Here is a 27,684-nt window from a genome sequence, read left to right on the forward strand (position 1 = left end):
TATATAATTATTTTGTATATATAAATACACACACATGCATGTATATGTTTTAGAAAATGTGTTATTCCTATATAAAATATTTATATTTGTATAATATAGATTATGTATTTATATATATATACAGAATTTAAGCGCAAATAATTCTTAAATATATACATGCATGCATAGGTATTTATATATACAAAATAATTATATACAGCACACTCAAATATATTATGTAAAACAGACTTTTATTTTGGATGCGATTAATCGCAATTAACTTTTGCACAGCCCTAATTTAAATGCTATAGGCCTATACAATTTGCATATTTAAATCTTACAGAATTCATATACTTTAACTGGCCATGTCATGATTGGACACCCAACATTTGGCATCATTCATAGCAGACTGAATTTTTCAGACTGTCTCTTTAAGACCAACTATTTTATGTTTCCCCAACACAGCCTGAAAAGCTTGGAGATATCTGCATCTCTCTGCGCTATGTACCTACAGCTGGAAAACTCACCATCTGTATCCTAGAGGCGAAGAACCTGAAAAAGATGGATGTTGGAGGGCTCTCAGGTACACACACACATAATGCACTGCTTTTTTTTTTTTTTTTTCTCTCTCCTCCAGAGAGTGGGTGGAGATAAACGCACACAGAAGACTGGAGGTTGCTGCATATGTCATAACAATAAAATCATGTTTTCTCTTTTCGGTTTAGGCTTAGTGCATATGCTATGTGCATATTTTATTCAGTCTTTGTCTCCGCTTTAATGAATTCATTAATTGGTCATGTTTCTGCCAGACATGCACAGCAGGCTTCAGTGCTGCAGCAGTGCACTCGTGTCAAGCCTGTGCTTTAGTGTCAGCGGTAGCCATGCAGAAAAGATAGCGCTCACGTGCTGACTCTGCAGTCCTGCGCCACGCTTCCCTCCAGTCGGTTCTCACTGCTGCCATCTGGTGGTGGCTATGAAAACTGCACTGCCCAAATAATTGCAAGGACCAGGATTAAAAGCCTTAATTATCGAATCTTGAGAGAAATCGGAAGTGATTACAGAAAAAAGACCTAGGATGCATCTCAATCAGCTCCCTTGCTCCCTATTGCGTACACAAATTTGGGCACTGGTAAGGAAAGTAAAGACCCTGACTTACTACATATTGGGACACTGATGGCAGGGTTTCTGCAGGTTTTATGAGGGGACATTTAAAGGGATAGTTCACCCAAAAATGAAAATTTTGTCAGCAATTACTCCCCCTCAGACTACTTACCCTGATATTACTAACCTTGATTCTCTGGCATCTCCTTTATCTCCAGCGTCTCCATGTCTAACATCTTCAGTGTTCTTTTTAGCAGCTATCTATCTCCACAACTGTAAGAAGAACCATTCCACTCATCGCCTGCACACCGCTCTCCAAAGTATCATTGTTCATATCACTTACCTGCATTCTGTCACTGCTCATTGTTGTCTATGAACTCCTGTTAACTTCATTTACCATCTCTTGAGTCTGCTTCCGTAACAGGATGTGTCATCAAATGTTCTGTTCTACGTACCCCAGGCTATTCATAAGTGGGCTGAGAAAAAAATTATGGATCGCATACAGAAGTCAGCTGTCAAGAGTTTTCATTACAATCATTGTGTTGGCTCATCACTCCTTAGTACATAAGTACATAAATGTCAACTGCTCTCTCTCCCCGAATGTCTGTTTGAATAGAGATTGCAATATTTTAATGTGCATCACTAGACCATGCTTTGTAAAACCCAGCTTTTTGGCTAACATATCTTTCCTGGTTACAATTATTGTTAATATAAATTAAGACAGTTACATAATCAAATCATAAAAGCTGACAGGATAAGAGATTATGCATGCATAAAACTCACAGTAAAATTATGAAGTAAATCCTGAGCTGTATGTCCAAGGAACTGGGGAAAAAATATTGAAACTGAATGCAATTCATGTTCTGAAAGCAGAATATGCATGTCTGTTTGTTTGTTGTTGTTGTTTGTTAACCGTACTTCGGTTAAGGCTCTCTTCAAACATAACCACACTAAAGAGCATAACCGTTTAATAAATGGTGCTATTCCAAATTTTACAAAGAAACAATTTTTAATAATTCTGAATAGGGAAACATAATACAACATATCTTTCCGATATCGTCGTTTGATGTGTAGGAGTCGTGGCGGCTTAAGTCATTTTGGTCGGGTGTATTTGCAGTGGGAAATTCATGTGTGGAAGCCCCTCCCCCACACTTCAAAAGGAGAAGTGCTCACTAACACAGATTTAGACACATTTGTTAATATTTGAGAGAAATAGGCCTTTTGTGTACATACAAAAAAAAGTCTTAGATCTTTGGGGTTCAGCTCATGAAAAATGGGGGCAAAAACTGGTGTTGCGTTTTGTTCAGTGTGTGTAGCCTATATATATGAGCAATATCACACAAGTAGCCGTGCTGATATAAAGCCATATTGCACGGCTACGTGTGTAATATTGTGTTTATACAACAGTTCGACAGTTGTAAATAGCTATCTCTGAACCAATTCGTACGAATTTGTAAGAGTGATTAAAAAGTGGCTTATTCGTACTAATTCGTAGGACCTCACTCGTTTGAATTAGTACGATTTGTCTAAACCCACGTGATCGGTAGGTTTAGGGGTGGGGTCAGGGGTAGGTCATTCGTACGAATTCATACGAATTTGTTAACTTGTAAAACAACTTACGAATTTTACGAGGTTGCAAATTCGTGCGATTTGTCGCACATATTTTACGAGTTCACAAAGAGTTGCCGTGAGGTCGGGTTGGTAAATAAATAAGAAACAACAAGAAAGTGACTTTGACAACAAACAAAAGACAACAACAAAAAACTTTACAGAACTACTTCCTTCTGCCAAGGATTTAAATCAAAAGTTGATAGTTGAGCCCAAGCCTCCGTTTCTACTTCTAAAGGCCCGAAATTTGCGTCCGAAATTTTCGCACGTTAAAAAATAAATACAACCTCACTTTATTTCAATCACACTTGCACACTGCCTCCGAAACTTTCGTCCGTTTGAAAAAAAAAACGAATCGGGGACGTTTTTTCTGCGTTTTTCGTGTCCGTAGCAAGTAGTTTGAATGGAGTAAGAATCATATTTTGACAATTCAGAGCCACCAAATCACGAATACGAAAAAAACGCATACAAAAATTACGGACTCTGTGCAATTGCCTTAAAACGCCACTTTAGAACTAGTAACAAAGGAACATTAAGTCGCTTCATTGAAGCTTATGAAGAGTACATTATGGTATTAGGAGAGAGATCAACTAAACGAGTGTATTACCTGCATCCGACATAGCATTCATTGTTCAGGTTGATGTTCATAATATTATATCCCAAAAATTTGTTTGAATGTGCGCTAAGAAAAGAGATATGCTCGTCTTTGGTCTTTTGCTAAAACATTGCTAAAACAACGTCCTTATTCTGACTCACTCATAAAGAGCTACCATCTAAAGCTGCAATAATTTAACTTTCACTGAAGATCCTTTCTCAATATCAAATACGGCATATTATTTTTAACCACTATCTACACAGGGCCAGTTGCAAATTCCCGAAGGACTGATGACGCTGTTCTCTGCGGGTACATGAGCGCTGACGGCGGATTGTAAAATAGGCTCTATGTTTATATATTAGCCACATATTTGAGGTCTAAATGACTACATGCTCATAAAAAACTCTTAAAACTACAACAGTAGTATCTTATCTATCTGACTAATATAATTGCATAACGACTGGCACTTGTAAACCTTTACAGATCCCTATGTGAAGATTCATCTTCTGCAAAATGGGAAGCGACTGAAGAAGAAGAAGACGACCGTGAAGAAGAACACGCTGAACCCGTACTACAACGAGTCCTTCAGCTTTGAGATCCCACAAGACCAGATGCAGGTACGCTTCACACGGCTCAACACAAGAGTTGACCTTTTTGTGCTCCTTAAAACTTTGAGCCCAATATCGGTTTCTTTCTTAGAAAATACAAGCTGTGGTCACGGTGCTCGACTACGATAAGATCGGCAAGAACGACGCCATCGGGAAGATCTGGGTGGGAAGCAAAGCGCAGGGAACTGAGCTTCGGCACTGGTCCGACATGCTGGCGAACCCACGCAGGCCCATCGCTCAGTGGCATCCACTCAAACCCGAGGAGGAGGTGGATGCCTCGTTAGCAGCCCTCAATGCCAAGAAGTAATCCCGTTCCTCTTCCTTCCTTCCCTCCTTCCCTCTCTCCTTTACCTCCTCCCTTTCTTTCTTCCACTTTTCAACATGCACTACATGTCATCTTACCAAGTCAGCACCGAATTACAGCCATGGGCCACCAGCCTAAAGGTATTAAAGAAGACGATTCGGCCTCATCAACTGCTAAAACGAGATAGTGGATCAGGGTGTAAATGAGCGAGACTGTTTCCACAGATGTTTTTGAAGACAGGCCAAGTTCATAGGCCTGTATATCCTTGAGGTTTATTCACAGAAGAGATGTAAGCTCACATTCACACCCATATATCCAACAGATCAACAGCATTCCAAAGTTTTCCATCGGGGACCAGGGATAGAAAACACTGCCTCTTCCACTGCCTAATTTAACACATTCCTTCTAGATTCGCTGGTCATCTAGATGAAATCAGTTGTTTCGTTTGTTGAGTCTGAAAGGACAGTTGAAGAATGGTTTAAAGTAAAGTGAAAAAAAAAAGGAAATGGGGACTGGAGAGATAGTTGGACTAGCTCCTGACCCAACCAGACGGTATATTTCAGGTGTCGATTACACTGCCTGCACAACAACCTCTTCTTTCATTCTTTGGTTCCAGCTGTCAGCTGGGTTCTTCCACTGCCCAACATCCTAACAAACCCTGACAAAAAGGAGACAAGCCTTGAAACATCACGAAATAAGCAATTCTTAGCTTCCAGGGACGTCTTCCTGTTAGCATCGGTATATTCGTTTCTTTGTGTTGATTTCTTGTAGATGTCTTCTGCCTGAGCACTTTAAACGAAGGTGTGTTTTTGTTCCAGTCAATGCTTCGGTTTTAATCTGCTTTTATTTGTACCTGCATTCTGGAGTTTTTGTGTGTTTTTTGATGTTCTGAACCCACTCATTAAAGGAATAGTTCACCAAAAAAATGTAAATTAAGTCAGAATTTACTCATTTGCCTTTCTTGCGGCAGTGTAACTCAAAAGGAGATTTTTCAAAGCATGTGCACGCTGCTCTCTTCCGTTCAAGAGAAGTCATTTGGGACCATCAAGCTTCAAAAAATATTTATCATCCAATTATATCCCAAGTCTTCTGAAGCCATACACTTTTAGGCTACGTTTACACGGTAACGATTCTGAAGAGAAAACGAAAAAGTGGCGTTGCTTCATCACGTTTTATTCTGCTTTTAGATGAGCTTTTTGTGTTTGAAATCCGCCTGCAAATGGTGACGCAAAATTGTGTGAAATTCAATGTAGTATGCACTTCAGGAGTGCATACTACAACAACACCAAGTCCACGCGCCTTGACAAGCTTTTCTTTCAAGCAGACTTTTGCGTTTTTACCATTTACACGGGAGCGCGGCGGTGGAGCGTTTTTAAGATTTCCACTCTGGAGGATGGTTTCACTTTTTTTTTTTCATTTGCGTTTTTAAGCCCCAAAAACGCCGTCGCCGTGTAAACGAAAGGCACATCCGATAAAATATTTTTTTACATTTTCACCCACGAGAGTTCTCGTGTAAACAGGGCCTTAAAGGGGAAAAGTTCTAGAACCTCAAAGGTCGGGCATTTAATTTACTGTATGTAAAATCTCTAATGGTGAGTTCACACCAGACGCAAATGATTTCAATGTTAAGTCAATGCAAAGACGTGTTACGCACGTAAAAAATTTCTGCGGCGCGAATGAGGCGTAGAGCGCGGCAGATGCAGATACGCCTCATTCACGCGTCAAGTTCGCGCAAATGATGCGAATTGAGCGTCTGACGCGTTAAGCGTGTTCCACACGAATGATTTAGTTACTGCTATTTATGCACTCACTCGTTTGACACGAATTCGTGCCTGCCACCCAAGTTGAAAAATCTGAACGAATTGAGCGTCTGGCGCGTTAAGCGCGTTACGCACGAATGATTTAGTTAGTGCTATTTGTGCACTCACTCGTTTGACACGAATTCGTGACTGCCGCCCAAGTTGAAAAATCTGAACGAATTGAGCATCTGGCGCGTTAAGCGCGTTACGCACGAATGATTTAGTTAGTGCTATTTGTGCACTCACTCGTTTGACACGAATTCGCTCCTGCCGCCCAAGTTGAAAAATCTGAACGAATTGAGCGTCTGGCGCGTTAAGCGCGTTACGCACGAATGATTTAGTTAGTGCTATTTGTGCACTCACTCGTTTGACACGAATTCGCTCCTGCCGCCCAAGTTGAAAAATCTGAACGAATTGAGCGTCTGGCGCGTTAAGCGCGTTACGCACGAATGATTTAGTTAGTGCTATTTGTGCACTCACTCGTTTGACACGAATTCGTGCCTACCGCCCAAGTTGAAAAATCTGAACGAATTGAGCGTCTGGCGCGTTAAGCGCGTTACACACGAATGATTTAGTTAGTGCTATTTGTGCACTCACTCGTTTGACACGAATTCGCGCCTGCCGCCCAAGTTGAAAAATCTGAACGAATTGAGCGTCTGGCGCGTTAAGCGCGTTACGCACGAATGATTTAGTTAGTGCTATTTGTGCACTCACTCGTTTGACACGAATTCGCGCCTGCCGCCCAAGTTGAAAAATCTGAACGAATTGAGCGTCTGGCGTGTTAAGCGCGTTATGCATGAATGATTTAGTTAGTGCTATTTGTGCACTCACTCGTTTGACACGAATTCGCGCCTGCCGCCCAAGTTGAAAAATCTGAACGAATTGAGCGTCTGGCGTGTTAAGCGCGTTACGCATGAATGATTTAGTTAGTGCTATTTGTGCACTCACTTGTTTGACACGAATTCGCGCCTGCCGCCCAAGTTGAAAAATCTGAACGAATTGAGCGTCTGGCGTGTTAAGCGCGTTATGCATGAATGATTTAGTTAGTGCTATTTGTGCACTCACTCGTTTGACACGAATTCGCGCCTGCCGCCCAAGTTGAAAAATCTGAACGAATTGAGCGTCTGGCGTGTTAAGCGCGTTACGCATGAATGATTTAGTTCGTGCTATTTGTGCACTCACTCGTTTGACACGAATTCGCGCCTGCCGCCCAAGTTGAAAAATCTGAACGAATTGAGCGTCTGGCGTGTTAAGCGCGTTACGCACGAATGATTTAGTAACTGCTATTTGTGCACTCACTCGTTTGACACGAATTCGCGCCTGCCGCCCAAGTTGAAAAATCTGAACGAATTGAGCGTCTGGCGCATTAAGCGCGTTACACATGAATGATTTAGTTAGTGCTATTTGTGCACTCACTTGTTTGACACGAATTCGCGCCTGCCGCCCAAGTTGAAAAATCTGAACTTTGGCGCCAATTCGCACCGCGTTAACCAATCAGGAGCCTCCATGTAATCATTTTAAGGATTTGGCTTAATTCAACAATTTTTAATGTGAATTAAACAGCTTGTAAACATACTTTATCAATAGAAAAAACGTGTTAAGATTGAAAGGATCATTTAAGACATTTCTCTCAAGAGTCAAGAACCCCAGTGAACTCAACATATCTGACACAAAATTCTATAAACATCTTGCTTGGTCGCCATTCACTTTCATTGTGTGGAAAAGAGCAGCTTGAACATTCTTCAAAATTTCTCCATTTGTCTTCTACGGAAGAAAGTGCGTTAAACAGATTTCAAAAAACTTGGAGTGAACTATTCCTTTTGAGAACTTCCATCACTTTTTGTTTTCATTTTATACTCAATGTTTAAACCAGAAATTCTTGTGGATTTATGAGAAGAGTAGATGGAGGGAACTGTTACGTGTGTATTTACTACACATCTTACCAAACCACTGAACTTATTTGCACTACTGGAACTGCATTCTGTACATGTTGCTCTATCGATCTCAATATGAGCTGTCAGAGTTTGCATTTGTTTAAAAAGGGAAATTGTAACAAGTGAAAGCTGCTTTAGGGCTTACAGTATGATGAGTTATTGTGTGAGGATGTGAATCTCCGAATATGATTTGCTTAAGACCGACGGATGAGTAAATCTTTGTGCGTTTTATCCTCACATTGCCTGGAGAAACTCTTTTGGCAATGATGATACCTTGTGATATCGGTTCAATTATTAAGTAGTTGGGAAATTACGCAAATTCGCAAACCTGATTTGGATCAAGACCTTTTTGTGGAGCATAATTTATTGAGTATAGACTTTTAAACCAGGCCAAAAAACTACATGTAAAGACCCACGAGTGGATTTGAGGGAGACTTTGTTGTGTACATGATGTAACCCATTAAAAACTCACTCTCGTAAGGAAACGTCACTTTAGCGACTTTTATCCTCCACCAAAAACACAATAAAACATATCTCTACTGCCACGATCAGATTGGATGATTGCAGTAGTTTATCCATTTTCATGGTATAGTCCGTGATCGAGAAATTCAAAAGCCCTATGATTTTGTCTTCCTGCGGGCACACAAAGGTTTTTATTGCAGAATGGTTGAGACCTTTTACAAAATAATAATGAAACAGGACAGATTTGCACAATAAAAGAACTCAATTCTGCTCACGCTCTATATTCCCACAATGGCTTTGCGTGAGGAAGAGAAATTTACACAGTTAACCCAAAATTGAAAATTCTGTCATGATTCGCTCACCCTCATGTCGTTTCAAACCGGTATGACATTCTTTCTTCTGTGGGACATAAAAGAAGATATTTTAAGGACAGTTTTTGTCCAAGTAATGAAAGTCAATGGGGTCCAATTTCGTTTTGACTTTCATTATACACAAAAAAAGCATTACCTTTAAATGAGCATTACCTTTAAATGTTAACATTTTAAAGATTTCCCACCACCATCTGCTGTGGTTAGGGGCGGGGCTTAGTTTGAAAGTCGCTTCAGTGACGTTTCCCTTGATAAAACAGAAGCAGCTCATTTGACAGGCTGTGTTCAGTTGCAATAGCAGGTATTTCCGTCCACATTCACAGTGCCGTTTGAAATTTTTGCAGGTCTAATGAATGTGTGATTATTTGTTTATCATGCTTTTGTTTTTCCGCTAGTATCGAAACATCATTTAGGGATCACTGTTTTTGTTAACTCTTGTCAATGTTATTTTTTTTTTTCAGGTTTAATCTCTTACACAAATATGTCCCTTATTTCAAAGAACGTTCACAAAAAATATTAAAAAAAAGTCATAACTTGCAACTAACACCCCCTCCCCAAACCCATAGGCGTGTAGTTTTACCTATATATGCATAGTTCCTACTTTATGATACTGCATGTTACAATACAAAAAAAAAAGATGCGCATGTTTCAGAGATGAAGCAAAAAAAAATATATCGTGTACCTAAGTAGGTGTTCTTTGTCATTTTAATAACAAAACGGAGGAGGATAAGATACCGTGTATATTTTCTAATCAAATCAAATATGTATTTATTTTCTGTGAGTGGGTACTGGAGAGAATATGAAGTAAACTAGACTAATCTTCATTTTCAGATTCAATCCATGCCTGGACATCATGAGCAAATACTGTATGTTAAGTGCTTTGTGTGAAATAATATAGAATGAAACCGTAGCCGCATGCTTGCCGTCTACTAATATTGTTAAGGAACAAAAATGTTTATGTATTCATTTATATTTATATTTTTTATGTTTCTTTGTCCTAATATGTTTGTTGGGAAGTAAACAAAATTCCAGCGGGGGCTCCAAGTGAATATTTTTCCTCCATCCTGTAGGATCCTGTAATCAGCAGTAATCAGTATCTGAAAAGTTCTGGATCATACAGAATCATGAAAAACGAACACTTTTTTAAATTATTTTTTCCCTTCTTATTCACTGTCAGTGCCAATGAGAGAAGTCACGTTTACTGCCATTTTATCTGACTTTACGTCATTTTTACGTGATTTTTTTCGGACCAACTGATTCCTACCTTGGAGAGCACAATAGTGTCAGTCGTGTTACAGAAAACTTGGAGTCCCCATTGTTTTCTAAAACAAAAAAAAAAGCTTTTATTTATGAGTCTTTTACATAATAACAGCGTTTAACTAGCCAATAAACAGTAAGTTTGTGTGTGCGAGTGTGACTAAGATAAAGCCATAAGACTTGAGCTAAATCTTTGGAGCTCAGCTATATAGATGATCCTAAAACGTGTCCTCCTTTCGTAGGCCGAAGTTCCTCCTCGACATTCCATGTAGTCTGTGAAGCTACGGGGCCACTGTTTCCTAAAATCTGCTAAGTTATAAGAATTATTGGCAGTTCAACTTGCAATAGTCCGTTTTTTTTTGTTAACAATGTGTCTTGATGTTTATTTCAGTCTATATTGAGTTTTGTAAACGCCTTGATTTAACACAAAGTGTGCTAGGGACGTCTGTATGAACACACACACGTTATGTGTACACATGCATTATTAAAAGGGCAATTAAATAGGAGGTTTAGAATGGCTGTTTAGCCTTGAAAACACGGGATGTAAAAGTTCTTACCATTTTAATGATAATAATTCACGATCCCAAATTCGTTATGGGAAAACTGAAACGTGCGTCATGCCATTTGGACGATTTCAGCTTGTCCGAGTCATTTCAATCAGCATTTCTTGAGGTTTGAGTGTGATTGTATGTGACTTTAAAAAAAAATAATGCATTGGCCCTTTAATAAATAATCTTTTTTTTTTTTTTTTGTGAATTACTCGAGCACTGCCATTCTGCCTGTATGGCAGCATGCACAATGAACATTTGTTTGAAACATTCCTGATCGCCAACCATAGACTTGCAAGCAAAGATATGTGGGAGCAGCTGATACTATTCCATCTTTATCTCGCTCTACGTGCATAATTCGGCTTACAAGACCAGCTCAGCTGTCTTTGTTAATGCTCTATGACTGTTTTATGTCATACAAAATCAATGAGAGTCCCATAACAGAGACGTTATCAGCTTTTGAATGCTAGCCGATGCTATCATGTCTGCTTTGGTCAATCGCATAGCAAAAGCTGTAGGGGGGAGGGGAGATTTAAAAGCCTGCCATTGTATCTCTTTTATTTCATTCTTCTCTTGCACTTTTCATTCTGCTTATCTGGAGTTGTAAAATGCTGTTTTTTTTCTATCTGTGGTGGTCTTTCTTTTGTTTTCGTCGGTGGGAGACTGCGAGGGTTTAGCCCTCAGGCTATGTTTGTACCCGTTTCGGTGTTCTCGTATGTGTGCGTGTGTTCATGTCCGTATTGTCGTGCCTAGTGTGGATCAATCGCATGCTTTAGCCCTTGATGGGACACTTTGAGAAAACGTTGCTCACAGACTCTTCCCACAACCCCCTAGTGGACAGTACATGAGCATCAGCAATCCTTGTAAAGACGTCAAGGGAACCAAATAGCTCTACAGATTTATCATGTGTGTTACCAGCTCTGTACTGAAATAAATGAGAAAATAAAGGCCTTTTAATTACACTTCATTCTGATTATAATGTTGGTGTACGTTATTTAACGCTGATATTCTTCTCGGTTTGCTTCATTTATTTGATCTAGTACAGCTCTGACATTGATTGAGGATGCAGATGTTTAATAAAAGGTGGTAGTGACTTCAAGTTTATTTTATTAAGTACATTTCTCATATATTTTCCAAGTAAACTTAATGTAGTATAAGTTAGAAACAGCTTCTGACACTCAAACGCACGCCATTTTACTCCCAAGATGTGTTTTAATAACACATACTAGTACACAGATATTTGTATACTTACAACACTGTAAAAATCAGTTGGCTTAACTTAAAAAAGCGAGGAAACAGGTTCCCTTACAATTAAAGGAGTAGTTCACTTTCTTTCTCCATATAATGGACTTCAATGGGAACCAAACGGTTCAAGGTCCAAATGAGCGTTTCAGTGCAAACTGAAAACTGTTCAAAGGGCTTTAAACGACAACAGACGATGAATAAGGGTCTTATCTAGCGAAACAGTCGCTCATTTAAAAAAAAAAAAAAAATTTAAGTTTTACAAATGCTCGCCTTGCTCTGTTCTGTGATGACTGTTCGTGACTGTCCTGTTCAAACTCGTCCATCAAAATGAACAAATCTTTTTTCGAGTCATGACTCGAAGGGTCCTAGATAAGACCCTTATTCATCGTCTGGAATTGTTTAAAGCCCTTTGAAGCTGCACTGAAACTCTCATTTGGACTTTGAACCGTTTGGTTCCCACTGAAGTCCATTATATGGAGAAAATCCTGAAAGGTTTTCATCAAAAACCTTAATTTCTTTTCGACTGAAGAGAGAAAGAGGTGGACATCTTGGATGACATGGGGGTGAGTAAATTATCAGCAAGTTTTTTTTTTATTTTTTAAATGAACTACTCCTTTAAGTAAATAAACTTAAAAAAGTGAGTTAAGTGAACTTGATTGTTTTTAGTTACATGAAGTTTGTTTACTTGATTGTTTTAAGGCAGTGGGTTTCCTCACTTTTTTAAGTCATACATCTTCACCCTTTGCAGTGCACATACAGAATACTTGAAAAGTTTACTTAATAAAATGAACTTTAAGTTTATTTTTGTTAGGGAAAAGGAATAGATGGTCTGATAAGAAATGGCTGATGGAATTTAAGTCTGAACGCACACCTGGCATTCCACATAACTGAATTGTAATTTCTTCAGAAGCGCACACCACATTACAGTGAAGCGGTGGGACCTAAAATGGCTGTATGATCATGCTGGCAGGCAGAGGGCAGCACTGCACATAAAAAGGCACTTGACTACATTGTCTGCATTTTACAGTGTTATTAATAATTGTAACAGGCAAACAACAAACACAATCATAAACAAAGTGCTGTGAGATTTGGTTCAAGGTTACAGGTTAAAAACAGTGGACAGTGAAAATAAACACAACGCATTTGAAACGGCATATTATATGTGTGATGTGTTTTCTGTTTTATCCATAGAGACGCTCTTAATTACAAACAAAAAAGCATAAATAAATATAAAACACATTCAATAATGGCGCCATCATGTATCCATTCTCCAGCCCGTCAGTTCATATATAAACACTGCAAATGTAAAAGTGAACAGGAATCGAGTTCAATGAGTGACATCATTCATCAGAACATTCCTTTTAGAATGTTCTGGCAGAGCTTCTGAAGATCATTTCATGCTGGACTATATTAGACCGCCTGCTTCAGGACAATTAGATGTGATAGATGATCAAATACTCTTTAAGGGAATGGCAGTGTGTACAGCTCTTCCCTGCTGAAAGGCCAGTTGGTGAACAATGCTGTGGTTTGGATGCTTGTTGTGTGCTGGTGTTCCCACAAAGGCAAAGCTTCTTAACAGCAAGTGTTTTCTAGTCAAACAGTTTCACCAAAAAAAAAAACGAGTTGACCAGCCTCAAAAACTAAATTTTGCTGTTGAAAATGTAAAAGTTTTTTTGTTTGTTTGTTTTTGTAGTAATGCCACAGAATAACCATTTTCGCTCCCCAAAGAACCTTTCAATGAACAATTTTAAAAAAGAACCTTTTTTTTCCATTTATTTTTTATCTCATATTTCATCAAAATGTCATAACTGGCTATAGTGTTGTCACAATACTGGAATTTTGATACGATACCTTGGAAAATATCGATATAATTTCCGATAAAGATATAATTATCGATATCGATATAATTAGCCGATAAAGAACCTTTATTTTTAAGACCTTTAAACCAGACTGGACTAGTGTGGAAATTCATTCTGTTTTTTTTTTTTTTTTTTTCCAGGATGGATATTAGCACTTCGTACACTGATCTTGAAACATTTAGAGTTTAGAAAGGGCATTAAGATAACATTCAATTCTTTGGATGTTTTTGAGGGAGATTTTAAGAACCAATGCTGTGGCTACAGTGTTTTTTGAAAAACCTACTGCAAACACCAGGGGCCCGTTTCAGAAAGGAGGTTAAGTGAAAACTCTGAGTATGTTAACCCTGAAATGAGGGAAACTCTGGGTTTTCCGTTTCAGAAAGGTGGGTATATCAAACCCGAGAAAGCAGAGTAAGTCAAGCCCGTTTCTAAAAAGAGAGGTAACTTATACTCAGAGTCAGTTACCATGGTAACTTACTCTGTGAACCTAACCTGGTCGGGAGCAGGTTTTCTTCAGTAAACTCAGAGTTTCTTGCGGTCTCCTCCCCTTTTTTAAAGAGGAAGTGCTGTTTAAACACTAACAATAAAATGTATTTACACATTCTTTAAGGAATATATATTGTTTGTCCATGTTTTAATTGACTAAATCTGTTTTGCAGCAATTTGCCAAAAAGTAAAAGGATTAAAATGTTTGCTAAACTTTTATTTGATTACCACCATTTTTTATAATATATTTCTATTAAATCATTAAAAAAATTGGAATAAAAAACATTTAATAGAACTCAATTGTTTTTCAAACATAATTTAATAAGTTATTAATGATAAAAATAAGACGTTAATCTTATTCATAATCAATTATTGAAGTTAGTTGATTACATATGTTTTATTGAACAAATGTTTAATTTATTTAACTCATTTTCATTTTAACTGATGATAATAATAATAACCGTAATTTAATAATGCTGTTTATATATTTAATAATTGTTTAATACCATAAACCGTGATATTTTCTGAGACGGTTCTTATACTGTGAAACTCTCATACCCCACATGGGGGAGTCCCGCACCCCACCCCCATTGTTAAACAAGTTACTCAGCAACTTTTACTGTTTTAAATTAACTACTTTTTACTTTTTTGATTTTTAGACTGGTATTTTTACTTAAGTAAAAATGTATCAAAGTAATTGTAGACTACTTTAGGTTGAATAACATTATTCCAGTTTCACCTCTGATATTATAACAGTTACTCTAAAATAGTTATGAATTATTAACAACAAATGACATCTTCAGCGGTGTAGTTAGATTAATGTAATAATTACTATCTCTAGAAAGTATTGGTCTACATATTACTAAATCCTATATCAACCTCAACCACTTGATTAATACAAGGAGGAGAGACAAGAAACTGCACTTTTAATGCTTTCAAATTAACAATATACAATTGCATGAATTATTCTTGAATTGATCAAAGTGTGTAGAGGGAGAAGGTTACATAAAACATATAACTTTTAAAAATGTATGTTAAATGCACTATTGTTTTATACTGAATTAGTATATAGTTTATGCAGTAGCTTTTTTAATGTAATTGCATCATATTTTATTTTAAATTACAGAAGAATTAAGAGTAACCCCCTTAATTAAATTACAATATTTAGATCACTTGTTAATTAATTACACCTAACACCTCTTTTTGTCTGGCGCTGTTGCCATGGTGACTCATAATATCTGCGCTCCATTGATAATGGCTTTTTATAGTTGTGGTGCACGCGCTTAACTCAGAGTCGGTCAACTCAGAGTTGATTGAACTAACTCATTTCAGCTGTTCTGTAACCGAAAACTCAGAGTTTCCCATCTCAGGGTAAGTCAACTCAGAGTTCAAGCTTTAACTCAGAGTTGGTTGAGCCTCCTTATTGAAACGGGCCCCAGGTCAACCCGGCTTTATGTGGTGAAACCAGTAAACTAGTTTAGGTTTTGTTTTGGGACACTGTTAACCAACCAGGTCCTCACCAGCAAAAATGGATTATTAGCTCTAACCAGGTGAATTAAGGCCTCAATATACTTCAACTGGTGTGAAGTAATTGCGAACAAAACCAGGCCAAAGCAAAGTTTGTTTGGAGTTCATTTTGGGAGTTTGAAAGAGCTTGCCAAAGTGAACTTTCCAGAAAAGTTTGCTTCGGGTGATAAACAACTTTGAACTACCACTGGTAGTTTGACGTCGGGATGTTCGCTAACAGGATACTGCTACAAAGATATGTCAAACTTGTATTTACCCCCAAGCGAAGAATGAAAAGGAACTTTTCTGTGAATATATTGAGGCCTTTAAGATTTCCACTAGCACTCCTCAGCTCCACTAGCAAGTAGTCTAGCTAGTCAACCACCTCAACCAGTTTAAGCCAGAATACATCCAGCTACCATCTTAAGCAAGTTTTAGCTGTGTTTTGTTCTCCGGAATACAAAAGAAGACATTTTGATAAAAATAAAGAGTTTTGGTGACCACACTCTAAAAAATGCTGGGTTATTTCAACCCAAATTTGGGTCAAATATGGACAAACCCAAATGTTGGGTTAAAAATGTAACTAAAACAATGTACAGTTGAAAGCGAAAGTTGAAGTTGGGTTAAATTTTTAAATTACATTTTTAACCAAACATTTGGGTTTTCCCATATTTTACCCATTTTTGGGTTAAAACAACCCAGCATTGTTTAGAGTGCACTGAATCTCATTGTATTAACAAAAGCAACACTTCAGGCATTCCTCTAAATATTTACTGTTATGTTCCACAGATGATAGGAAGTCACACAAGTTGGGAACAAAGTGAAGGTGAGTAAATGATGACAGAATTTTCATTGTTGGGTGAACTCTCCCTTTAACCTTGGAGCTGCTGCACCAAGAGTAAGAGATGACCCAAACCATCAGGTTGAAGTCAATGTGAAGTTCTCAGATTTGGTTCTCTCTCTGTTCAGCGTTTCTCCTCCCTCTTCAACCGGCCGTCCTCACTTGGAAAGTTTACTGATGACTCTGATTAAGGCTCCGTTCTCATCTTTCAGCCGCTGGTTATCAGACTTGAGTTCTGTCAAAACCTGAGATTGAAAAAAAAGATGAGATTGAGAGAGATGAAAATTCTTTCAGTATTTACTCGCCCTCATGTTGTTCCAACCTCATTCGTTCATCTTCAGAACACGAATTAAGATATTTTTGATGAAATCTGAGAGCTGGATCATTCCTCCATACTAGTCCATAGGCTTCTTGAGGGATTGAAACTTGCCGGCCTCGAAAAGTTATTAAAGACGTCGTTAAAATAGTCCAAGTGACTACAGTGGCTCAGTCTTAAGTTTATCAAATGACGAGAACACATTTTGTGCGCAAAAACTAGTTAATAGTTTAACAACGTATGATCTGTTGTTGTACATGACCAGCGTCAGCCAATAGTGAGCCTACGTGTGATGCAGCTCTACGTAATTACACTAGTTTAACTGACTAGAGGCCCAACGAGAAGGAAATGATTAGTTGAAATAAAGTCGTTATTTTTGTTTGTTTTTGCGCACAAAATGTGTTCTCGTCGCTTGATAAAGTTAAGATTGAGCCACTGTAGTCACTTGGACTATTTTAACGATGTCTTTAATAACTTTTCGAGGCCGGCAAGTTTCAATCCCTCATGAAGCCTATGGACTAGTATGGAGTGATCCAGCTCTCCGATTTCATCAAAAAAATCTCAATTCATGTTCTGAAGATGAACGAAGGTCTTACGGGGTTGGGAACAACATGAGGGTGAGTAAATACTGACAGAATTTTCATTTTTGGGTGAACTATCCCTTTAAGTGTTCATGTGAAATTAAAATTGCTAAGTCCATGAGATAGGGATACACTATATGATGAATAAAATAGCGATTTGTGATGTGACTGTATTTCGTTTTATGTGTAAAAAGCATGATTCATTACTCAAACATGATTCAAGTAATCAAACATGCAATGGATGCTACTGTAGATCATAACACCGCAAATTATGATTTTCAAATAGGCCTTTATTAAGGAATGGCAGTTAGCACGACCATGTGAATGTGTGCTCATGCATAAAGAAGGATACCCTTCTCCAACTACAGTGAGTAAAATAGTGCCAGAACTACACACACTTTAATGGGAGAGCAAACCCAGCCACTCATGCCTTCATATCACATAATTCGAAACAAAACAACATTTCAACTGCTGAAAAAAAATTTTTAAAAAAATGTGACAGTACTGGCATTTAGCATGAATAGGATACAATTTGATGTCCTGCTAGTTTTTTAAAGTGACCGTGAAATCAAAATTGACAAAAACAAATATATGAAATCTTGCAGTGGTTATTATAAATGATTATCAGTGTGCATCATTGTTATTATTTTTTTTTAATATTCTCAATGTAATATTTAATCAAAGTAACTTCCCATCCCTCTTGCATCTCTTCTCTTCTCTGATGACGTGTTTACTAGCGTGAGGGCGGGGCAACCTGTCACTCACATGAGAGCCACCAATAGCAAACCACAACCATCCAACCATCCAATCAAATACCCATGTACAACATCAATTCCCCCAAAAAATGTATATATTTTTCTTGTCCATGCTGGCTTTAAGCAATTAAAGGAACAACTCCCATGTTTTTTTTATAAAGAAAACGTTTAGATATATCAGATACATTTACAATTACTTAACTTATTACATTCATGAAAAAACATAATATTTTTGATAATAATTAAGCTGCCTGAAATCAGATTTCCGTCCAATAAACAATACAGAACATTTCATAAAATTGTGACACCCAGGAAATTACAGCATTCATCAAGTTTATTCATTCAAACCAAAGTTATTGTCAGAAAAAATATTATTATATTATTCTAGTGTTTTTGGGGGGAGGTAGTTAATCATTCTATTATTATTTTGTTTGTGTAATTTTTAAAATGATTTGATTTACTTTTTTACTAACTGTGAGTAATATTGGAGTCCAATATTAGTGTGTTTATGTGTTCGCAGAGCCTGTGAATGTGAAGCTACAGTGACTGTGATTTGATTTGGACATTGCTGGAGTGTAGAGGCGTTTGGTCATGGGTTTTGGAAGATCTATAAATATCTTCAAAGCCATCGCCTGCAGGAGGAATGTGAGGGGCTGCCCTTCCCCAGACCCAGGAGAGAAAGAGCGAGAAAGAAAGAAAGAATGGATGGAAAAGCTTGACCAATGTAAAAGAAACAAATGAAAGAGCGAGACCTGCCTGAGAGGTGTGCAGCAGAGGGGCAGAGGAAGAGGACTACAGGGTGCAGCGGAGAACAGGAGGGAGGAAGGGACAGAGAAGCGAGCAGAGGACTTAGAGATCCTCCGTCTCGGGGAGAGAGGCCGTCTGAGAGAGGCGGGCGAGGGTGCGCAGCATGGCTTTGTTCTCCACTAGGAGGTGCGCGTTCCCCCTGCGGAGAGCCTGCAGTCGAGCCAGAGCGGGAAGGGTCTGGAGATACAGAGAGACCCAGACAGGATGAGGGCGAGAGCGAGTGTAAGAGAACATCAAAAATGGACAGCATTAGTGTGCTTGAGTTAGTTAAAGCAAAGTCAACATGGAATCCAATTTATGAATCTGTTCATAAATTATTAATATACTAATTAATCATTAGGCGTGCACCGAAATGAAAATTCTTGGCCGAAACCGAAAACCGAAAAAGAGGAAACCAAGGCCGAAACCCGAAACACCGAAAGAAATTATGCCAATTATTACTACCATTGCATTTATGGCTATGACTGTGTACAAACTTTACTAAAATCAAGGCATTGCAATTGCATAAATTAAATATAAAATTTTCAAAGAATAAATCAATTACAAATTACAAATATTTATTTAGCACAATGCACAGTATAAAATAAAATTCAAACTAAAATGTTTTTGACCCCACTCATGTGTACATTAAATAATAATCTACTGGCCTGCAGAAAGGTTTTAAAATTAAAAGTTCTCTCATAAAAACAAAGTCGAGCATGAACTTCTCATCACACCAGCACCCAGTTTGCAAGTCAAAATTAGTTGCTTACATTTTCAAAAATTAGCATACAAAACCATAAAAAGCCTTTTTAAGCGAACGAAGGTCCATGTTTAATACAAATGTACATGAAACTTAATGAAACATGTTTAGTGAATGTAGAAAATATGGTAACACTTTAGAATACGGTTCCTTCGTTAATGAATAACTACACAAGAACTAATGAGTAACACAATATTAACAATCTAGTAACTATTATTAACTAACAAGAAACTCTGATTAACGAACTAGTAAGTAATAGTGCACAGACGAAAGTGGTAGTTCACTATTAAGTAATCAATAACTACTATTTTTTTAATACTTCCCAGAGAACTACTGAAAAAGTTTATTAACAATCTAGTAACTACTATTAACTAAAATAAACTCTTATTAACGAATTAGTAAGTAATAGCTCACAGATGAAAGTGTTACTAGATACTTCTGTGGGAGTTACTAATTATTTGGATTCGTATTATAAAGTGAAGATCATTGGAACTAACTAGTAATTACTAAAGTATTACTAAAGACATTTTCTAAAAGTTACTAAAGTTCACCAAAAAATCTCAAACGTTTGCACAAATCATGACTAGATCATGTAGTAACACTTGAGTCATTACTAGTTAGTTCCAATGATCTTCACTTTATAATACGGATCCAAATAATTCGTAATTCCCACAGAAGTATCAAGTAACACTTTCATCTATGAGCTATTACTTACTAATTATTTGGATCCGTATTATAAAGTGAAGATCATGGGAACTAACTAGTAATTACTCAAGTGTTACTAAAGACATTTTCTAAAAGTATACTAAAGTTCACCAAAAATCTCAAACATTTGCACAAATCATGACTAGATCATGTAGTAACACTTGAGTAATTACTAGTTAGTTCCAATGATCTTCACTTTATAATACGAATCCAAATAATTAGTAATTCCCACAGAAGTATCTAGTAACACTTTCATCTGTGAGCTATTACTTACTAATTCGTTAATAAGAGTTTATTTTAGTTAATAGTAGTTACTAGATTGTTAATAAACTTTTTCAGTAGTTCTCTGGGAAGAATTAAAAAAATAGTAGTTATTGATTACTTAATAGGGAACTACCACTTTCGTCTGTGCGCTATTACTTACTAGTTCGTTAATCAGAGTTTCTTGTTAGTTAATAATAGTTACTAGATTGTTAATATTGTGTTACTCATTAGTTCTTGTGTAGTTATTCATTAACGAAGGAACCGTATTCTAAAGTGTTACCGAAAATATTTAAGAGAGCATTAATTTAGTTCTATACATACATGTCCTCATATACATATTTTTTTTTTGTAATGTCACAAGTAATAATCTCAGGGTTTACTGGGTTTAACATGATTATTTTTGTATTGGTGGTGGAATACTAAAAAAAATAAACATTGTCATCTTTCTTCTTCTCACTGATTCCTGGTTAGAGGACAGGTACTTGAGTCTTCCCCTGTCGTTTCAAGAAATAGTACAGCGGCGAGCGGGTCAAGTATAAACGCCTCGACCGTTTGGAGCGGTGTGCGCGTCGAGGCGTTTATATCTATACTTGACCCGCTCACATCCGGAGTCGTCGTCATGGCGGCACGTATTGTTTAGAGCAGATATAGGTGGATAAACAAAGCTTCCGTCTCCTCGCGGGTTCAGATACACTGAAATACGTCCGCACCGCAGACATGTTGCTTCAGACAAGCACGTGCAGGTCGCGGTTTCTGTCATCACAACATTTCGGCTGTATTGTTTCAGTGATAAAAGTCTTTCGGCCACCGAAAATTTTCGGCCGAAAATGGCCCAAAAGTGCATTTTTGGTTTTCGGCCGAAAACTTTCGGTGGCCGAATATTCGGTGCATCCCTAGTTATCATCTTTTTAAAATTCGCACTCTGTTGACTCCAATGGGGCAAGTTGCTTTTAGCCTCTTAATATCCTTAGCCCCTTTCACACAGAGATTCCGGAAAATACACGGATAATGTGACCTGGCATTTGTCCCGGGATTGTTTGATTTTGGTTCATTCACACTGCCAGTGATTTACCGGGATCTGTGAGTGCGTTCACACACAACCCGTAAAGGTCCCGGAAAGACACATGATGTCAGGATGAGACGTGTAACGTATGCGTCGAAAACATGTACACGTGCCACAAAGTTGGTGAACGATCTCAGCTTCAGGGCGGATAGTGAGGAGCTCCTGGTCTCTGCTTCGCTCCAGTTCGCAGACATTTGTTCGTCCTTTCTTTGTTGATGACGAACACAAACTTTCTTCTAAGAGCAACAGAGTCGCGTGATGGCACGAGCGTCATCACTATGACACACCCCTTACGGCATTGGTCCTGGCTTTTGTTCACACAGCGCTCGTTCCGGGACTGATTCCGGCAATGTTACTAAGTACCCAACCCGGCATCGATCCCAGCATCAATCCCAGGTCGTGTTTGCATTCACACAGAAGGCGTTCTTGCAATTTCCCGGCAATTTCCTGGGATCAACGCGCTGTGTGAAAGGGGCTCTTGATTTGTCCTTACAAGTGCACAGCAATGTGAGCGGTGTTATTAAGAGTGACCAGGGTCAATCTGACTGCAGTAGATGTGAAAGATATTAATAAAAATGATGGTTACCCATGTAAATACTATGTACTTATTTTTGTAACTACAATTACTGGGTAATAACTAGTACTAACCCTGAACCTACCCCTAAACCTACCCCTGTTCCATGTACTTACCTTATATTAGCCAGTACTTTCTAGGTAAGTACACTGTAAGTACACTATACTGTACTGTAAAAGGAAGCGTTACCAGCTAGGGTTGGGTATCGTTTGAATTTGAACGATTCTGATTCCGATTCCGATTCCTTGTTTCGATTCTGGTTCCTAACGATTCTCGATTCTGATTTAACCCTCACAGCCCGACGGCATCGTCGACGACGCCACACGTCACCTCCGATAAATGTTTACATAACTCGATGACATATTTATCGATTTTCTTACTGTTTTTTCCAGCAGAAAGCTAACGAGCTAGCCATCACGGGGGTGTCTGTGGTGTCTTTCTAGCCTTTACAGAAGGTTTTCTATCCAGCCTGGAACTTGTGCTTCCTTTCAGAGGATTTCAGCAATAAATCCAATGATTTATGTCCAACTTTGATACTCTTGAAGTCCATAATTCATAAATAATCCGTCATTTTTGCCGCTAGCTCGATGCTAGCGGCCATTCTGGATATCACGTGATGTTTTCACGTGATGGTTTTTGACCAATTACAGGCTGATCCGTTGTAAACATTGGTGTGCGTCATTACGCATGAACCAAGCGCTGATATAGTGTAGAGAGATAGAGACTCACGGAGACGCGCGATTCACAGAGAAACACAGCGAAATGGACGTAAATAAAGCGCTGGTCTATTTTGGTGCATTGCAGGATGATGGATTTTCAGGAGAACAGAGCTTTTTGATGAGGAACTAGATTACCAGGATAGACCCAGCTGAAGTGCCATTTATTTATTTACTGTAAAAAAGTATTATAGTAGTATAAATGTTATAAAAGTATAAAAAGAACATAATAAATAAAAGAATAAATAAAATAGAAATGCAAAACCTGTGATGTGGCCCTCTGTGTGATTGCTGATAGGAACTGTTTTGAGGCTTGGCACCAGTGAATTTCATGAGGCCCCAAACGCCTGGACTTCTTTTGGAAAAATGTCAATAGTTTTTGTTCTGTACAAGTTATAATGTTTATTCCTGTGCTCCAGGACTCCAAAGACATGAACAAACTATTTTCCAGAGGAAAAATGCTTAGCTTTTATTTATTTGTGTGTGATTTCAGTAAATATTTGAGTGATTCCATTTCCGATTTATTTTTTCATTTGTCTTTATGGTCCCATAACTTATTTTACATTCAGGTGACATCAATGTAACACAAATATGCTGAAAGTTCAATTTGTCCTGAAAAAAAAGAGGTGTGTCAATTGTCTGTGCACCAAAGGGTTGATATTTTACAAGCTTTTTTAGTAAATGACACCAGACGGAATTTTTTTTGTAAAAATACCCTTAGGTCTCAGAGGGTTAAGAGGCTTAATCGATTAAACGATTCTTTTAAGAGGCAGGGTCAAAAAAGTTTAGCTAACCTTGCTAACCAACGGCCTTTCTGAAGGAAATACTCCTTCTGTAAAAATACTCCTTTTGTCACAAATTTTGCATTTTGCCGAGATTTGTTATTTTTAGAAAAGCGAAGCCACACTTTGGATCGCCGAAGTAAGGTACTCATGTTCGACTCGCGTGGTTATGCCAACACTTCCGGTAGACGCTTCTTCGTTGGTGTTGTTCAGCGGTTTCTTCTTCTGCTCGGCGGACAGTGAATATTGAAACTAGGAATCAAAATTTTAACTTTTGAACGATTCCGGGAAAAACGAAAAGTTAGTCTCGGTTCCAATCGATACTCGATTCTCGATACCCAACCCTATTACCAGCTCACATACCTGTATTTACTTCCTGTTACTTCCTGCTCACATACCTGTATTTACTTCCTGTATTTACTGCTGATATTCTCAGAAGACCACACAGCACCGTCATCAGCTGACAGCTGACAGTTAATGATTGCGCGCACGCAAACTCGACAATCGACTACGGTGGACTTCGCCCGAAAACAGGAAGTAAATACAGGTATGTGAGCTGACTGAATTAACATTATTTTATTAATATCCTTCACATCTAATGCAGTCAGATTGACCGTGGTCACTCTTAAACCTCTGGGGACGGATTGAGCGGTACCGCCTAAAATGACATACTTTTACAAATGTGTGCTTTAAAAACTATTCATGATAGAGAGGTGCAGTCTTTTTTGCCGTCTTCTTTAGATTCCGTTGAAAACAGTGATAGCTTAGGCGGCTTGTGTACACACCGTCAAAGGCCAATGAAATCGATGTTGTTTGGCAGATTCACAAGCAAAAACCAATGGAAAAATTGCAGACGGAGAAATATTTTTCATACCCAATCAGGGGAAGGTTACCATGATGTATTCTAGCAAATCGGAGGTCTCTGTAGCCTTGCAAGGGGTGGTACTATATAGTAAGGGATATGACGCAAACAGCGTCGAGTGGAGGAGACAACAGAAAGCGAACGGACGCGTCGAGTATAAACAAAGGCTTTCCGGAGCGAGAGCGCGCTGAGCTTTAACTGAGAGAGAGACAGAAGAATTATAATATATATATATACATACAATTATAGCATTATTTATTATTTTATCACTTTTATGATGGCAAGCAGTAAACGATTTACGGTAGAACAGGCTCTGGAACAATTACTGGAGAGTGACGAGGAGAAAGCATTGCTAAGAAAATCCTAAGCATTCCTAAGAAATCGCCTAGGACTATTTGTAAATAAAGTTAGATTTTTCATTGTTCTTTACACATATTATTTAACAATTACACATGTCTGTCAAGCAAAGGCTTTGACAAATATATATTTTTTTGTACAAATACTGTTCACTATTGTTGTGTGATGTGTGATTTGCAGAAATAAATGACAAAAATCGAATTTCCGTTTTTGAAATTCTCTAGTATATTGTACATTTTTCACTTATACTTCCTTTATAAACACATTACATGCATGCGTATGTTAGCTTAGGGTCTTCTAAATCCATAGATACCAAACACATAGTGTTCTATTACATATAGTTTATAAGCCCAAATGTAAAAATAGAGAAACCGGACCAAAAAGGGCTTAGCCCAGAGGGTTAATAACACCACTCACATGGCTGTGCACTTGTAATGACAAATCAAGGATGTTAAGAGGCTAAAAGCAGGTTTAGAACTTGCCCCATTGAAGTCAACAGGGTGCGAATTTTAAAAAGAGGATAACATTTTTGACGTTTTTGTCTGTACTGACAGCACTCCAAATGTAAAAAAAAAAAAAAAAGAGCTCAATGTTAAAATTGACCGAAGTTCTCCTTTAAGGGAGCTTTCACACTGGTACCGGTAGTTTAGTTGGAACAAGGCACGGTTCGCTTGAAAAATAGATAATGTGAACGCTGTCGTGCGGACCCGGGTGCTATCTACATTTTTTTATAATACACGTTCTATGCCTTACTGAAATATTTATAAAATGTTAAAACATTTTCTGAAATAAATCTGAAATTATTTTATTATATAAATACTGTATATTACATTAAATATTCAGTTAATCTTTCTACTCTATATTTATGTCATTCAGACAGTGTTAAATGTTAAGTATTAAGTAATTGTTCACCCTGGTCCAGAAAATTTTATTATATAATAGTAATATATCAACTAAACACTCATATAGATAGTATTTCATATTTCATAATTATCAGGATCAACTAAACGTTGAAATATAAAAGTATGTGAAGTTCGCAACTCCATTGTTTGAGTAAACTTGCACAAAGTTCTTGAATGAACGATTTATTAGATGCACAACAGTCTGTTATTGTAGGGACATCAACTTCACATTTTTACACGCCTAAACATGATGCGGAACAAAAAGGCCTGTGATTGGTTGTGATAGAGTCCAGACCTTCTGCCGTCAGTCTGAAGTGCTACGTGAGACTAGGTTAAAACTGCCTCATATAGACACATTTAACCATAGTAAGTATGCCCAATTAAGCGAGCAAAATGATTGTTTCATGTTGACTTTAGAAAAGAAACATAAGCATGCAAAGACAATCAGCTGAGAACATAAATCTGAGTTGGATAAACTCCTGACACAAAGCGCATGCAACTGTAGTCATTCACACAAAGGACAGGAGCACAGGCCTGCACACATCTTCATGACCACTTGAAGGAAAGTTCTGCCATCAGCTTTAAAACAGTAGTAATCACCACTATTTTGTTTTATAAAAGCCTCACACAGCGCAGTGTTGAGATTAATGATCGACGTGAGGCATTTGTGGTCAACCTCAGAAACTTCCCCAACCAGCATGTGGAGAAACCCTGAGGTTTGACACCGTTTCCAAACGTGGTTTCCCGGCTTAAGGCTCTGGGACCAGACCAGTTGAGTTTCTCCAATGTATTAAGGCCAACAGAGAACTGCAAGGCATCCAGCATCTCTTCATAGCGCTTTCATGGTTCATGGTTTTGTCTCTACAAAAAGCATCTATAGTCAGATATTTAAACCGGTTTATTCTCTAAAATGACATATTGCTTTGACAAACAGAGGTAGGCATGTCATATCAGGCATCTCAGTTAGCCATGACTCAATTTGTCACAAAATGGTTTCTAGATGTGTGAGGCATCCATTTGTCCTCAACACATCTAGAAACCAAGTTGTGACAAATGTCAGCAGCTCTGTGACAATAAAGCTTCCCGCTTTATAAAGGTTGCAAAATGTTTGTTTTTTGTTGCACTGATGCCATGGAAGAACTGTTTCTGGTTCCCCAAAGAACCTTTTACACTGTTATTGAACTTAACTTAGAGAACATTGAACTGAATTAAACTGACAACGCATTCTCATCCTTTAACGTCATATAGAACGCTATATGCAAAAACGGCGCTATACTACGCACATGGCACCCGTTATCGTTAATATAACGTGCTGTGAGGGCTAAGTTTTCAACTACCCGCCCGCAACTCGGACCGCAAAAAAAAGGAAAAAAAATATTGTACCCGACCCGCTTCCTGACCGCATTTTTTAAAAATAGCAAATGCTCATCGGAGCGTTATTGGGCCATAGACGTGTAACAACACAGCATCGCAAGAAGACGTAGGCCTACACATAACAAAGGCAAAGCCAGTCATCATCTTTCATTATTTCAGCAAATGTCTCCCACACTTTTACTCTTTCTATTTGTGTATTTGCGGAGCTTCCACTCCCCAGTCATCACCTTTTCTCTTGCCGCCTCCATCTCTCTGCAGACTGTGATCATAGACATGGCCGGTTCGTGAAAGAATCGTTCTTTTGAACCGGTTCTTTTTAGTGAACCGGTCGAACCAGTACACTAAATCGAACTGAATCGTTCGAAACAGTTCGCGTCTTGCGTC

The 27,684-nt window shown here is 38.1% G+C and overlaps 2 protein-coding genes across 10 annotated transcripts in view; one reads left to right on the top strand and one right to left on the bottom strand.

Moving 5' to 3' along the window:
• Positions 1–11,530, top strand: part of syt2a (synaptotagmin IIa) — a 172,916-nt gene extending 161,386 nt beyond the window's left edge. For all 5 annotated transcript variants that reach the window (XM_039689932.2, XM_039689929.2, XM_039689928.2 and 2 more), the window contains exons 7-9: positions 445–562; positions 3,767–3,900; positions 3,983–11,530. In XM_039689932.2, the coding sequence (XP_039545866.1) occupies positions 445–562; positions 3,767–3,900; positions 3,983–4,198 (468 nt within the window). In that variant the 3' untranslated portion in view covers positions 4,199–11,530. The remainder of the gene's footprint in view (positions 1–444; positions 563–3,766; positions 3,901–3,982) is intronic.
• Positions 10,368–27,684, bottom strand: part of ppp1r12b (protein phosphatase 1, regulatory subunit 12B) — a 59,314-nt gene continuing 41,997 nt past the window's right edge. For 2 of the 5 annotated variants that reach the window (XM_039689910.2, XM_039689908.2), the window contains one exon: positions 10,368–16,745. In XM_039689910.2, coding sequence (XP_039545844.1) covers positions 16,659–16,745 — 87 coding nt within the window. In that variant the 3' untranslated portion in view covers positions 10,368–16,658. Of the gene's footprint in view, positions 16,746–17,666; positions 19,137–27,684 lie in introns of those variants that run through there. The other 3 variants (XM_039689909.2, XM_039689907.2, XM_039689911.2) reach the window with 2 other exon arrangements.

This window comes from Pimephales promelas, chromosome 20 (genome assembly GCF_988280905.1).
Source record: "Pimephales promelas chromosome 20, fPimPro1.hap1.1, whole genome shotgun sequence".
Lineage (NCBI taxonomy): Eukaryota > Metazoa > Chordata > Actinopteri > Cypriniformes > Leuciscidae > Pimephales > Pimephales promelas.